General features: G+C 47.3%; 1 protein-coding gene across 1 annotated transcript; it reads left to right on the forward strand.

Annotated features, from left to right (window-relative positions):
- PRR22 (proline rich 22) lies at window positions 1-2,749 on the forward strand. Its single transcript, XM_044658485.1, has 3 exons — window positions 1-124; window positions 656-718; window positions 1,452-2,749. The coding sequence occupies exons 1-3, from the start codon at window positions 1-3 to the stop codon at window positions 2,747-2,749; spliced, it is 1,485 nt and encodes a 494-aa protein (XP_044514420.1).
- The last annotated feature ends 13,176 nt before the right edge of the window (window positions 2,750-15,925 follow it).

The following is a 15,925-nucleotide window of genomic DNA, read 5'->3' on the forward strand; positions in this document are numbered from 1 at the left end:
ATGCAGCACTCAAAAGCCTTTTACGCAGCAGCCCATGAGACCTACAGCCCCCGGCCCCTGGACAAGCCAGAGAGCCCAGCGAGCCGGCCTGTCCAGGCCTTCCCCGAGCCCCTCCCCTCTGTTGGTAAGAGTCCCTCCCTGTCCTCATCAGTCATCCCTTCCATAAGGGGTCTGGCCAGGAGCAGAGCTCTCACAAGGCCTCTCGGGGACCTCTAGTGGAGGGATGCCCAAACGTGACTGGGGCTTGACTCCTGAAGGGAATGGAGAGAGAAGAGAACAGGTCCTCCAAAGCCTGCATCCTGGACTTCAGATCCTGGGATGGGGAAGACTGGGGGCCTATTGCTAGCGGCCCTTCTACTCTCAGTCATCAGCTTAGGGCCCTGTTCCCAGGAATAAGATGCTCAAAGCAACCCTTGGGTGGTTCAGTGATGTGTTCAGAGCAGTCTGGCCCAACCTCTTCATTTGGTGAGGTCCCCGATGGTCCCTACAGGGCCGGCCTTGAGGAAAGTCTCCCTGTCTTCAACATTCCCGAACCACGATACCCCGCTAGGGCTCAGTTGCAAGGTTTTTTTGCCCCTGGCCTCTGCCCAAGAATCTTCTCTGCCCTTCCTCTACCCTTCGCCCCACACTTCCTCCTACTATTCTCAATTCTCAGGATCATCCAGCCTGTACCATCCCCAAAATCAGGAGAAAGAAGTGTTCCCGTCTCCGCCGGCAGGTACCTCCTGTGCCCAGGGTCCAGCTGCTTGGAGGGAGTCAAGGATAGGGGCTCCTGGCCCATGGGGCAGGCTCCAGGGGCCTGTGGGGCAGCCCACTACCCCTTTTCATTTTACCCCATGTGCCATCACCAGTCATCCCTGATCCTAGTCACCGAAGGCTGGTGACCCTCACTTCTAATGTCCAGTATTGCTGTCCTAACTCCTCCTGGGAGGCCAATAAAGGCTGGGGCCACCCAGGCCCTCCCCACAAGGCAGGGGAGAGACACAGCACAGTTTGCTCCTTCTGGGCCCCAGCTGTGGCAGGGAGGGAAAAACATACCAATTCCCCTCAGCCTCTATTCCTGCCAAGCCAGCCTCAATACCTCCCAGTGGTCAATGTTCTCTCCACGTTCTCCTGAGACTTATCCAGCACCACAACTGATTAGGGGCTGAGCCTGAGCTTGGGGGGTTTCAAGAGGGTGAGGGGCCAGCTGCAGCTACAGGGTGGAAGGGGTCTGTGTGTGCCCTTGTTGGAAGGATTGCCTGCTTGGGTTCATAGCCTTGGGGGATCATGGGACCTTTGGAGCCATGGAGAAGGGTGGGATCCTCTCCCAGGGACCCAGGCCTGGGTCCAGGAAATTCCCATATATCCTGGGGAACTAAACCTTGGTAATGTTAGAAGAGGGTAAGGGAGGATCCTGGGAGTTGGATGTGACTCCCCCAGCCCCCCAACCCTGTATCCTGCGGCCCCAGGTTTCCAGATGGCGCCCTGCGGCTGTTTCTTTGACCCTCGCATCTACCGGATCGAGTGGGCCACCACAGATTTCGGCCAGTCGTCTTTGTACAAGCTGGCTGCTGGTGGGGGCAGCGGGGCGGGTGGTGGGGGCAGCGGGGCTGGGTCCCCAGGCAGCTACCTCCTAGACCCTCAGCGCTACCTCAAGGCACCGGTGCAACCCACACCTTACCCCCATTACCAGTCTGTACCCGGCACACCCCAGTACTTGGTGCCATACTTCCCACCTGAGGGGCCCACTCCAGCCCCAGCCCCCGAGCCCTTGGGCTTTGTGGCGGGACCACTGAGTGAGGTGCCCCCCTCTTTCCTGGAGCTCCCCCCACACCTTCAGAAAGATGGCCTGGGGCCCCCAGCTGCCAAGGAGAACAAGTTTCCTCAGCTGCTCATCACATTGCCCGGTGAACCACTGCTTCAACCTGGGGCCTATGGTCACCTCAAGGGCCGACTGAGCCAGCTACAAGGCCCAGAGCCACTGGGCTTTCCAGCCTATGCCGACAAGTCCAAGGAGCTGAAGGATGGTGGTGGTGGTGGCGGCGGCGGTGGCGGCGGTGGTGGTGGCGGTGGCGGTGGAGGTGGTGGTGGTGGTGGTGGTGGTGGTAGTGGTGGAGGGGCTGTGGCCAGCCTCATCTTCCCACCAACTCCTTGCTGCTCTGGGGAACAGCCTCCCCCAGCAGCTATGGAGTCAGTGCCAGCCCAAGCCCCCCAGGAGGCAGAGGAATCCCCCCTGCTGGAGGAAAACAAGGCCCTGGAGGCACCAAAGCCCTTTGTGCTGCCTGAGAAGGTGTTACTGGAGGATGCCATGAAGCTCTTCGATTGCTCACCGGCCAACACAGAGCCTGAGGGGTCCCCACGGGAGGGTTTGGGGGGCCTGGGCCTGCTTCGGGATGGCCCTGGCCCTCCACCCCCACCGGGGGCCTGTGACGATTCGTCCAGTGACATCCGATCCCTCAATCTTCCTGATGAGCTGCTCTCCTTTGACTACAGTGTTCCTGAGATCCTAGACACTGTCTCTAACATGGACTATTTCTACAATTTCAAGGCCTTGGACGAGGAGATCAAATGGGACCTCGCAATTGTCCCACCCACCTCCAAACCCTGCCCAGGTGGGGGAACCCCTCCGACTCCACGGCTTGATCCCCCTGGAAAGAAGAAAGCAGGCACTGCCTCCAAGAAGGCAAAGCCTGGAGTCAAGTCTAAGCTGGCCACGGGCCCAGTTGAGGGGGGACAGAAGGGCCTGGGGCCCAGGCCAGACCCTTGACAAGCCCCTTGGGCTAAGGAAGTAGAGGGGACCCGGGGGGAGGGGGGACCTAGTGCATGTGGACGGCCAGTCCGTCCCCAAAGTTCTATTAAAGTGTATCTGATATAGCTTTGGCCCATCCTACCTGCCCCACACACAAGACCTGAGGATGGGGGCAGAGGGGACCAGAGCCCCATGAATCCTTGGGGCAGGGATGGGTGGGTCATAGAATCCTTGTGATGGAAATGACCTCAGAGATGATCTGGACCCCAAACCTTCATTTTACAGATAAGGGAAAGGAATTCATAGAAGGGGGAAAAGATTGGCCCGAGCAAGATGATGCCATGAGTTGGTGGAAGAGTTGGGACTAGAACTTCTAACTCTAGCAGTCCTCTCCCTACTTCCCTTCAGAAACACTTTGAGCAGAAAGGGGGCGTAGATCCCTATAAATTGAGGATGCTCTGAGTCTGTGGAAAAGAGAAAAGCTTGTATCATAGAATATCACTTGAGTGATACAGCTGTCAATTCCAACCCCTTTCTTTTGAAGATGAATTCAATTCAACCTTTATTCAGCACCTACTCTGTGTCAGGCACTGGGCTTGGTGAAGGGAATCACTTAGGCAAAAAAGGAAATAGTTTCTGCCCTCAAGAACTCAGGTTCTATTAGGCGGAAAGAATAGATGTGCAGTAAGTCTACTGACAAAGCAGTAAAGGTAGGGGGAACAATGCATTCAGCAAAAAACGAGTGCTGCACACAGTCCCTGATCTCAATGATTTTACATTTGCTTGAGAAGAGAGATGGCTCAGTATACCCTAAAGTGACAGGGACAAAGGAATCTGATGAGCTCTTGGAAAATGAAAGGAGGGGGAGAACACTAAGCTGGGAGGGGATGAGGATTCATCAAGGAAGAGGTACAGTGTTGACCCTTGAAAGGAACATGAGAAGAAAAGAGAGCATTCCAGGCTTAGGGAACAGTCATCAGACTGTGACATGGCATCAGGTAGCGAAAGGCTGCCCACTAAGTTCTAGGAGCAACTGGCAGATCCATTTTGGCCAAAATCAGGCTACAAAGGAAGTAATGTGAAGTGACTACAAAGGTAGATTGGTACTAGATTACTGAATGCCTTAAATGCTAGGCTGAAGAGTTGGTACCGTATCTTAGAGGAAGTAGGGAGCCACTGATGGTTTTTGAGCAGGAAAGTGGTACGGTCAATTGACCAGCATTTATTAAGTGCCCACTATGTCAGTCATTGGTCACATGAATGTATACTTCTTACCCTCAAGGAAGTTATGTTGTATTAGGAGAGACAATATGTAAATACATGAATAAATAAAAGGTAATTTCATAATAAGGTGGGACAATGGGGGGGCAGGTCATAGACAAGGAAAAGACTTGGTGGTACTTGAAGCTTTAAGGAAACTTGGGGAGTCTAGAAGTTGGAGTTAAAGAGGTTACGCATTCCAGTTATGGGGGAACAGCCTGTGTAAAGACACAGTGGATAGTTAAGAGAACAGTGAGAAGCTCACAATTTGACTGGGTACAGAGTGTATGAGGTAGGGATCATTTATAATCAACTTGGAAAAGTTGTGAAGGGTTGAAGTACCAAACTGAGTAGTTTATATTTGATCTTAGAGCAAAACCCCTGGAGCTTATTTAGCAAGAGATTGGCTTGGCCCCTTGCATCAGGATTCATTGAAGAGAGGAAGAGACGAGGTCAAGAGACCAATTAGGAGGCTGTTACAACAGTCCAGGTGAGAAATAGAGCATGAATTAGACTTGTAGCCATGTGAGCTTAGAGATAGTGTAGTAGTAGAATTTACAGGACTTGGCAAGTAAGTTATTTTGATAGCTACGTGAACAATGCTTTGGAGAGACTAGAAAGCAATCACGAGTCCCAAGAATTTCTGAGAGCCTGAATTAAGATGGTGGCTCAGTGAGAGCTACAGGATATGTTGTGGAAGCAAGATTTGGCAAATTAACAGAGAGGGAAGAGCCAAAGATCTCTGAGACTTTAAGCCTGTATCCCTGGGCTCAAAAGAAATAGTCTGGGGGCAGGTTTGTGAAGGAAGGTGAATCCTATTTGCATTTCCAGAAGATCTGAGTAGTGGTTGATTAAAGATGGACAAATGGGAATAGGATAGTTCTGGTTATATGTAGAATGGGGAGTCATCGCTATAGAAGTGATGATTGAATCTGTGGGAACTGATGAAATCATCAAGGGAGAAGAGGGCCAAAGAATGTGGTGAGAGATATGTATGTTGAACATGTACCAGTGTGTCTTAGAATGGAATAGTCAAACATGAAAATGAACAGGATAGAGTTGGAGCATGGAAGCCAAGGGAGAAGAGAATAACCAGGAGGAGGAGATGGACAACAGTGTTGAAAGTTGCAGAAGTCAAGGAGAAGGGATTCTGAGGAAAGGAAATTAGAGGAAGTAGGGAGCCACTGATGGGTTTTGAGCAGGGAATTCGGAAAGGTCATACTCAACCAGCATTTAAGTGCCTGCTATGTCTAACACTGAATGCACACTCCTGACCCTTAAGGAGATGTTATATTGGGAGAGACAATGCGTAAATATTTAAGAAAATACAAGTCATAATGAGGATAATTCTTGATCTCCAGAAGGAGCTTGAAAATAGTGGAGTCAGAAGCTAAATTGCAAGAAACTGAGGTGAATGAAATGGAGGCAGAATATATAGTTTCGTGATTTTTTTTTAATGGGATGCTGGCTTGACGAGATGGCAAGATCAAAAGAAGGTATTTTATGGTGGTGAGGAGAACTGGTTCATTTGTAGGGAACAGGGAAAGAACCAAAGAGGGAAGATTATGGGGAATGGGAATGATTGGGTCAGAAGAGAAAGAATTCATGGGTGCAAATGGAAGGGTTAACTTTGGCCAAAAGGACCATCCTTGCTTCAAAGGAGATAAATGCTCAGAGATTTCGAAGGGAAGGGAAGAGAAAGTTGCTCATGATCTCATTAATGTCAGCTGAGAAGAGAATAGGGTGTGATGTTAGGGAACTTCAGATGAATAAAAGCTATAGATAATGCTTGTTGAATGAAAAGATGGCTCTTGTACCAGAGAGAACCCAAAGTTTGACAATATAAATTTATTGTAGATCCATTAAGCACAATTCTGTGATGCCCCTGCTTCAGTAGTACAGGCCTAAAGATTGAATTGGAATTGAGGATTATCAGATAACCGACAGGACAAGAAAGCAAAGGATTCTGGGGGATGTGGGACAGTATTGGCTAACTATAGGATCAAGACTCTAAAAGGGGTAAAAATAAGGTCAGAAAAGGTGAAGAATTGAACTATCTTAGGGCTAAAATACTAAGGTCCTCCAGTCCAATCCCCACCGGATCAAGAATCCCCTTTACGATATTGCCTAAAAGTCATCATCCACCCTTCTGTTGTTTGAGGGGAAACCCAATCTCTACTGAGATCTTTATTCCATCTTGAGATGGCTCCAAATCTCAGGAAGTTTTTTTTTCTGATATTGAACCTAAATGTGCTTCTCTGTAATCCTTGTTCCTACTTCTCCTTTCTGAAGCCAAGCAGAGCAAGGTTACTCTTGAGAATAAAGCAGTTCTAAAGAGGAGTGAGGGAATGGGAGCAGTGAAAAGGCAGGAGGTAACCCAGGCAGATTGAAGATTAGAGGTCCTTGAGCTGGAAAGGCTGGGGCATTAAAATATTTGAATCTTGAAATCAAGGATGAGGACAGGGTCAGGTGCTGAACTTTAATCTAGGTAGGATGATATACAGACAGATGGAGGCAAGCCTCAAGGAGGGCCAAGTCGGTGATGTTGGGGGTGGGAGAAGGTTCTCAAAGGACAGTGGTGAGAAAAAAATATGCTTGGTTCTCTTAACCTGGTGTTAGTGGTGGAAGAAGAAAGGGAGAGAGAATGAGAGCCGAGGAGCAAGCAACACTGAAACAAAAACAGGAAAGTGAGAGTTGTAGCCCTCTAGACAAAGGTGTGTTTGACAGTGGAAGGCACCGGAAGGGGAATATAGTGGAGAACCAGAGAGGTAGCTGGGGAAAGGAAGAGGTTTGACCTGCTGCAAATCAACACCACTACCCTCAACCCTAGAGTTAAGTCAACAAGCATCAGATCACTTACTAAATTCCAGTAGGTGCCCAAAGGGGTGGTGGTGGTGGAGGAGGTGGAATAAGTCCCTTCTCCTGCAAATACTTATGAAATGAATAGTCTCCAGTGCAGGTGATGGGAATTTGCTAACCCTCTTGGGCAAGGAAAAGATGGTTTCTCCCAGGTGGAACCTTTGTTGAGTGGAGCAGGCAATAGAAATGGAAAGAGAAGGAATGAACTTTGATCAGGGATAGTGTTGGGAGTTGAGCCCAAGTATGCTGGATCCCAGTTCATGGCCTTTGCTAGCACCCCAGATCTCTTCCTTCAAGGAACCATGGCCCCAGATCTGCTGTAGAAGGGGAAGGCTCGGGTCCTGGCTCCAGCTTCCCAGTCTTCATCCTTCTTTCCCTCATTACCCAAGATGCCAACCCCCAAGTCAGGGTTCTGATGTGAGTAGAGAAATGCGAGCGCACACAATCTCTAAATACGAGGGCAGGAGGACCCGAGGCATTATTTATTAGAGACGATCACAAAAATGAGCAAGCTGAACAGGCTTTTTCCCACTGCTGTCCCCCTCGCGCATTTCCCCATGGTCCTCACTTCTTCTCTGAGCTCTAGTCTACCCCGGAGGCTCAGGGTTGTAGCATGTGTCTAATTCGGTGGTGAAAACCTCTTGTGCCATCAGGGCCATGAGGTAGGCGGCTCACACCGAGCCTGGGCAGGGGAGGAACAGGATTGGGACCCCAGGACCAGGAGGGTGTCACAGTGGGTGAGGGACCCAACAGGTTAGGAGAAAAATTTATTTTGGGTTCCTCAGCCTCTGAGCTGGCACAGGGGGCTAGGGGAATGCTGCCTCCCTCCATCCCAGGCTCGTTCTGGCGATGACATCTCTTGACCAGCCTCACCACTCGAAAGCCCTTAGGGTCTTCCTGTAAGGTAGTGAAGGCCTGGCCAGCAGCCTCCACGCTCTCAAATTGGACCAGGGCACAGGCACAGTGGAGAAGCTCAGGATAGCGGGTTGCAAAGGCCAGCACATCTGGTGGGAGCTTCTTGCCTGGCCGCAGGACCCGGATGGAGGTGAGGGCCCCGAAAGGTCCAAAGAGGTTACTGACAGCTGCTAGGAAGCCTGGGGGCTGGACTGTTGCAAGGGAGGTTCCTGTTGACTCCCTGGGGAACCCAGGTTCTGGATCTTCCCACACCAGAAGCAATTTGGTGTGCGAGAGAACCAAGAGCCAGTCAGGGACGGGAATCCTTCGACGCACTTTAGTGCCCTCCTCATTCACCTCCAGCACGGCTGAGGAACGCAGGGCATAGCGTGTCAGGCGCCAGTCACGGGTCAGACACTTTACCTGTGGAAGCAAGGACATACGATCAGTGCTGACCCAGGAATCCAGGTCTGCCCCCCAAACCCAGGCTAAGGTCCCCCAGATGAGACCCAAGAAGGGGAGCTTCCAGAGTGGGAGGGTCTTATTTTGAAGCCCAAGTAAAGCCTCCATCATTCTCCTCCCTCCACCAGAACCTCGGCCCTTGCTGTCCATACTAGGCTCTAGAGGGGTTTCAGCTCACACTGAGAAAGGATGGAACTCAGGAAGAAGGAGAATCAGAGGGTGCAGGATTCGAAAAGGGACAGAGGCGAAATAGGCTGCAGAACTGAGATTCCCAAGGCCTGTCACGCCATGTTATTCACTAGGAGCAGCTCTAGGGGCTGCCTTCTGCCTCTAGGCAAATAAACAAAAATTCATCCTCTTAGCTTAGCATGTAGAGCACATTACTCCTGCCCACATCCTCCACCTTCCAGCCTGCTTGCTATGTTCCCAAACATGCGATTGCATCTCCTGCCTCTGGGGAGGCTGCCCTCCCATGCCTCGAATGCCCCCCCTCATCTATTAAAACCCTTAACTCCCCCAAAGCTCGGTCAAGTGGGGCCCCATAAGGCCAGGCGGGATTCTTTTCCCCCTCAGCTGTCAGTGTACTTCCTACCTCCATCTACTTCAGATGGACTTCATATTGACTTATTTAGAGTAAGTTACACACATATCTATCTGTAGTTATCTTCAATAGAATGTAGGCTGCTTGAGGGCAGGGATTTGGGGGGGGGGGTTCCTTTGTGTCCCCGTCCCCTAGCAGAGAGCTTGGCCCACAGCTGGTACTTAATAAACACTCATTCAATAAAGGTTGGCTTAGAAGCCCACCAGCCCTGCCCAGTGGGAAGGAGGGAGAGACAGAGATAGAGACAGAAACAGAGAGAGAGAAGAGGAGGAGGAGGAGGAGGGGGAGAAGAAGGAGGAGGAGGAGGGAGGGACCTTCTTGAAGGAGGTCAGTAGCTTGATGCTGACGAAGCCCAGCCTGCTTTTCTGCACGTGCTTCAGGAGGAAGGCATCCTGGGCCAGGTTCTCATTGGATAGGTAGGACTCCACTTGGGCTGTGATGCTCCGCACCAGCTGGGGGTCAGGGGCCCCGCTGGGCCAGAGAGGGGCCTCTGCTTCCAGGAAGCCACCCAGCTTGCAGCTCCTGCAGTCAGGGGAGAGAACAGGAATGAGAGCCCTTGTCTAGATTGCCCTGGTGATTCCCAAAGGCCTTCCCCATGCCTGAGCCAACACTTATCAGTGCCTGGCACACCCAGGTGATGCTTAATAAATGATCATTGACTGAATCCATGAAAGAGACACTTGGTGGTGGCAGCAGGGAGGGTGCTGGAGCTCATTCCATTCGGTGGCTTTGCCGATAGCCAGGTAGCACCTTCCAAGGGCCTCAGAATTGGGACCGGCTTCTAGGCCCAGAGGGACTGCAAAAGGCACGAGTAGGATGGGCAGCAAGCTGAACTTGGAAGCATGAAGCCCAGACTTCGGTCCTACCTAACTATAACCCGCTGTGTGACTCTGAGCAACTCAGCCTTTCTCAGCCTCAGCGTCTATCTGTAGGGTGGGAATAATTATAGCCCCTCTTAGAGTTGTCTTGGGATTAAATGAGATCATTTTTACTAAGTGCTTTGCAAACCTTAAAGCATTATATGTATAATAATCATATACATAAAATGTATAATATATATAAAATATTACATAAATAGATAATATATCTTTAAAACCCCTACCTTCTGTTTTAGGATCAATACTGTATATTGGTTCCAAGGCAGAAGAGTGGTAAGGGCTGGGCTATGGGGGTCAAATGACTTGCCCAGAGTCACACAGCTAGGAAGGATCTGAGGCCAGATTTGAATCCAGGACCTCCCCTCTCTAGGCCAGACTCTTAATCCATTGAGCCACCCAGATGCCCCCTAGTATTTTTTACAATCCCTACTTTCTTAGTGACAACTCTAGACAAATAGGGTTAAGTGACTTGCCCAGGGTCACCCTAGCTAGGAAGGGTCTGAGGCCACATTTGAACCTAGGACCTTCCATCATCTAGACTTGGCTCTTAATCCACTGAGCTACCCAGCTGCCCCCTCTTAAAGCAATATATTAATGTACCTTTTTCTGGCCAGAGGGAGAGGCTAGTAGGGCAGCAATAAGAGCATGACCTGAAATTAGGTCTAGAATCCAGCCTTCTATGGCCCCCCATCCTCTACACCTGGAGGACCTGGCTAGGGGATGGAGCTATTTTTTTTGCACCATACCTGCGAGACACAGAAAGGAGAAGCACAGGTGGAAGGATCCTGTGGGGAGCCCTAAAGGAGAGACTCGTTCTGCTAACACAGATGAACTTTCTGGCAATTAGATCTTAGAGAATCACTTTGGGTCACTGGCTATAATGACTTGTCCGGCATCTCATCGCCAAGACTCTCAGAAGTCATCTTGAACGTAGGTCTTCCCAACTCCCAGGCTGTCTTTCCACCATACCAGATTGCTTAGGGCCAGAATCAAACTCCTCTTCCAGACCTGCCCCTTGAGAAAAGGGGGGACAGACACCCCTTCTGTCTCCTCTGTCCCCTCTGGGACAGAGCCAGGAGCACATACCCTTCCAGGGCCTTGCCCCCAGGACCAGGTGGCAGGGCATAGCGATTGCTCTGGACCCCGGGAGAGCAGCAGGAGGGGGGCTGGAGTCTGGGACAGAGCTGGGGTCCTGCAGAGGTCATGATGTCACGCCTGGAAGGGAAGCCAGAGAAAGGAGAGGGATCCAGGCAGAATAGTGCAGCCAGAGCCCAGACCTGGAGCCAAAAGGTCTGGGTCTCGGTTCCGGCTCTTGTCATTGCCTTCCCCTCCTTAGACTGCTTGTTGCTAGAGCTGGATGCTCTCTGAGGTCCCTCTCCTCTCCCAGAGGGAGCTGCCCTGCTCCCCGCTTCCGCCCTTGCCCCTAGGGGCTGCTGGCATATCAGGAGAGGTGGGCCTGGGGAAGGGGGCGCGCAGCAGCTCAGATAGCGGAAGGAGACGTCTCTCCCCCTCTCCAAGCAGCCTCCCCGGCTAGGGCCACCCTTGGGGTTGGGGGTGAGGGGAAGATGGGGAAGGGACAAAGATACCCCCTTCACACTAACCTAGACCCGGGGCCCGGGAAGAGGCTACCGCCCTGTTCACATGACCCCCCCACCTCCCAATCCCCCTCCCGGGCCCTTTTCTGGCCTGACCAATTAAGCTGGGGAAGGCGATTGGTACCCGGGAATGTAGACTCTGGGTAGGCGTTGCTCCAGGTGCTTAATGCCTAAGATTAGCATCCTCTCCCCAGCTGAGATTAGAACAGTCAAACCGGGGAGGTAAAGGCTTCCCGGGGGGAGGGGGGGTTCCCCTCCTGCTCGGAGAGGACCACAGTGGCATCTGGGGAGGCCACACAAAGTCCGGGCCAAAAGGGGATTGTGCCTTTTTAAAGCCCGGAAGACCGAGGGCCAAAGAAGAGAGGGCCAGGCCGGCGGCTGCATGCTGAGGCCGGGGGAGGGTCACGACTAGAATCCGCCTGTCCCGGCTCGCAGCTGTGAGCCGGGAGCTCTTCCGAATCTGCAGGGCATAGATGGGGGGCCGGAGTGACGGTTCTGTTTCTTGTGTGAATGGGCTGCTTTTAAGAAAGCAAGAGCGCAGGAGTCCCTTGGGGGGCGGGGGGGACTTTCCTGGACGGAAGCCCAAGAACCTCCCCATCCAGGAAAATAATCGTTTTGGGGAAAGCGATAGGGCGGGTGGCTTTCTTCTCGCCTCCGGTAGAGTGGTTTTGATGTGCCTTTCTCTTATTATTTGTGCTCTGGAGCAGTGTTTCATGGGATTGTGAATATTTATCTGTTACTCTTCTGAAAGCTGTTCAATACCCTTGGACCGCTCACTGACTGGGCAATGGCATCAGTATATATAATCTGTATATTTATGTGTGTATGTGCATATACATGTAGATGGAGAGAGAATGTATTTATGTATCTTGAATACCACACCTTTATCAGAAAAATCGGATAGATTTTTTTCTCCTAACTGATCACTTCCCCTCTTCTCTTAGAAGTATGAATATTGTCTGTGCAGAAGTTTCAATTTCACATTCCTTCTTCTGCTGTAAACACACTATTCCTTCAGTTCTTTGGGGGTTTTTTTAGGTGGCTCTGTTTCCATTGGCTCTCTTCCCCTTACCCCTTATCCTTCCTCTCTTCTCACTTGATATTTTCCCTTCCTTTCCTCCTCTTCAGCTAGCTTTGTTCCTTAGTTTTAAATTTTCATTGTTTGTGCCCATTTCATTATCATTCATCTCTCTATCTTCACCATCTATTTATCTATTTTTCTGTTTTCTCTAGACTCTCTTGAAAGCAGAAGTATAAATGGATGTTTTTTCTTAAAATGATAAGGGACAGCTAGGCAGCTCAGTGGATTGAGAGCCAGGTCTAAGAGATGGGAAGTCCTGGGTTCAAATCTAGCCTCATATACTTCCCAGCTGTGTGATCCTGGGCAAGTCACTTAACCCCCATTGCCTAGCTTTTACCGCTCTTCTGCCTTGGAACCAATATTTAGTATTGATTCTAAAATGGAAGGTAAGATTTTTCAAAAATTAAATATGATAAATACATTGATATATATATATTATTATTTTATATATTAAATCTATTTTATATATACTTTAATATATATTTATATAAATATAAAAATAAATATGATAGGAAGCCTCTACCTAAAGCCATAATGTGTAAACAGGGATAAGCCAAAAGCTTTCCTAATAAGATCAGGAGTGAAGCAAAGATGCCCATTATCACAAATATTATTTTATATGGTATTTGAAATGGTAAATGAAATAGAAACAAGAAAAGGAAAAGAAATCCAAGAAATCAGAATTGGCAATGGGCTAGTAGAACTATTTCTTTTTGCAGATGACATGTTGGGATATTTGGAAAAACCAAATCTAATGGTCGAAACAATAATTTTAGCAAAGTAGCAGAACGTAAAATAAACCCTCCTATATCACTGACAATCCTATATATTCCTCGCTGTTCAGATTAAAATTCTTAGAAGCTGCTATCTTAATTTATAATTACTTATTAAATAACACAAAGTGGACCAGAGGGGGGAAAAAGCATCAGCTGTGTGCGGCCAGTCACTCTCTCTCAGCTGCCTTCTTCCTCCTCAATCCCTGATTCCAAGGAAAGAGAGACCTACTTGCTCCCCCCTACTCCAATTTCTGCTCTTTGTGATGTCCCTTTCCCAAGCCTCTTTGACTGGAGGACTCTGACCTCAGCCTGGACAAGAGGTGGATCAGGAGTCACCGCCACTTAAAGTGCAAGTACACTCTTCACCTTCTGGCTCATGTAATTGCTTCCCTACTCAAGAGGCTCATTTACAGATAAACAAAAAACTTGTCTCCATCCTGCTTCAGCAAGGTTGGGAGAGAAGCAAATTCATAGCATCCATCTTAAGATCAAACTTTTTTCTCCTTTTAAAATCCAAAGGTTGCCTTGGGGTGCCAAAAAACAAGAATACAGATTAATTTTAACTGTCTACACTACAAACCCCGCAAGAAGAGATAGTAAGAGACACCCCATTTTTAAAACAACCAAAGACAGCGTAAATTACCTGGGAGTATACTTGACAAGACAAAGCCAGGAACTCCATGAACATAAATATTAAGCACTTTTTATACAAATGAGATCAGATTTTCCATGTATAATAACATTTTCCCACATTAGTCATTTTGTGAAAGAGAACTCAAACAAAAGAAAAATGAAAAAATAAAGTGAATATAATATGTCTCTGCATTCAGACTCCAATTCTTTCTCTGGAGGGAGACAGTTTGAGAATTGTCTTGGTTTACTATATTGCTAAGAAGAGCTAAGTCATTCATAAATGTCCATCGTATAATATTGCTATTAGGATGCACAACGATCTCCTGGTTCTGCTCATTTCGCTTTGCATCAGTTTGTGTAGGTCTTTCTTAAATTTCCTCTCTAAAATCACCTTTTATATCATTTCTTATAACCCAACAGTATTCCATTACAATAATATACCAACTTGTTCAGCTGATGGACAGCTCCATAGTTTTGAAATCTGTCACCACAAAAAGAACTGTTGTAAATATTTTTGTATTAAAAAAAAAAAAAAAAACCTCTGGGATCCAAACTTAGTAGTTGTATTGTTGGATCAAAGGTTATGCAATTTTAAAGTCCTTTGAGCATCGTTCCAAATAGTTCTCCAGAATGGTTGGATCAGTTCACAACTCCACCAGCAATACATTCGTATTCCAATTTTCCTTTTTCTGTCATGTGATAGGGGTGAGGTAGTACTTCAGAGTTGTTTTCATTTGCATTTCTCTAATCAAGAGTGATTTAGAGCATTTTTATGTGACTTGATATCTTTGATTTCTTCCTCTGATAACTACCTGTTTATAGAAGGCAAAACCTGAAAAACCCCATTGAGCAAAGCTCTGTTTGTTTTTTTTTTCAGGGTTTGCCTTCTACACCTGTTAATATTCTTTGAACATTTATCATTTGGAGAATGGCTGGTTTCTTTATCTGAAAACTTTCTGTTCATATCCTTTGACCATTTATAAATTGGAGAATAATTGGTATTCTTATAAATGTGACTTAATTATCCATATATTTAAGAAATAAGACTTTTATCAGAGATATTTGCTCCAAAAATGTTTTCCCAGCTTTCTACTTTTCTTCTAATCTTGGTTGCATTGGTTTTGTTCCTGCAAAAACTTTTCAGTTTAGCAGAAGAAAAACAAATGATTTAACATGTGGTTCTGTGGGTATATGATTGGGGGTTTTGGTTTTAAAAGATTATTATAAAAATGAATAATATGGAAATTGGTTTTGAGCAATAATACATATATAACCCAGTGGAATTGCTTGTGAGATCCAGGAGGGAGATGGGAAGACGGGAGGGAGAGAACATGAATCATGTAACCACTAAAAAAAAAATCTAAATAAATAAATAAATACATTTATTAAAAAAACCTTTTCAGTTTAATATAATCAAAGTTATCCATTTTATATCCTATAATGCTTTATATCCCTTGTTTGACTATACATTTTCCCCTTATCCATAGGCTGACATGTAGACTAATCTATGCTCTTCTTGTTTGCTAATGTTAGCACTCTTTATGTCTAAATCATGTATTTGTTTTGACCTTATCTTAGTATAGGATGTGAATTGTTGGCCTATACCCAGGCACAGCCATATCTTTTCTCAGTGTTTGTTTGTTTTTTTAATCAAATAATGAGTTCTTGTCCCAAAAGCTTAGATCTTTTTGGTTTATGAAACACTAAACAACAATGGTCATTTGCCACTGTTTTGCATAGTTAATATGTTCCAATGATCACCTGCTCTATTTTTTAGCTTGTATCAGACTATTTTGATGATTATACCTTTGTAATATAGTTTGATCTCTGGTACTTCCAGGCTACTTGTTTCACTTTTTTCCCCCCATTGGTTCCCTGGAGATTCTTGATCTTTTGTTCTTCCAGGTGAATTTTGTTATTATTTTTTCTAGCCCCAGAAAATAATTTTTAGACAATTCAATTGGTATGGTACTAAATGAGTAGATTAATTTAAGTAGGATTGTAATTTTTATTGTCTTGGTTTGGCCAAACTATGAGCAATTAATATTTTTCCAGTTGTTTAGATCTGACTTTATTTTTGTGAAAAGTGCTTGTAATTGTATTCATATACTTTTTTGGTTTGTTTTGGCAGGTAAACATCCACATATTTTATTTT

The sequence above is a fragment of the Gracilinanus agilis genome, chromosome 1 (assembly GCF_016433145.1).
Source record: "Gracilinanus agilis isolate LMUSP501 chromosome 1, AgileGrace, whole genome shotgun sequence".
Taxonomy (NCBI): Eukaryota; Metazoa; Chordata; class Mammalia; order Didelphimorphia; family Didelphidae; genus Gracilinanus; species Gracilinanus agilis.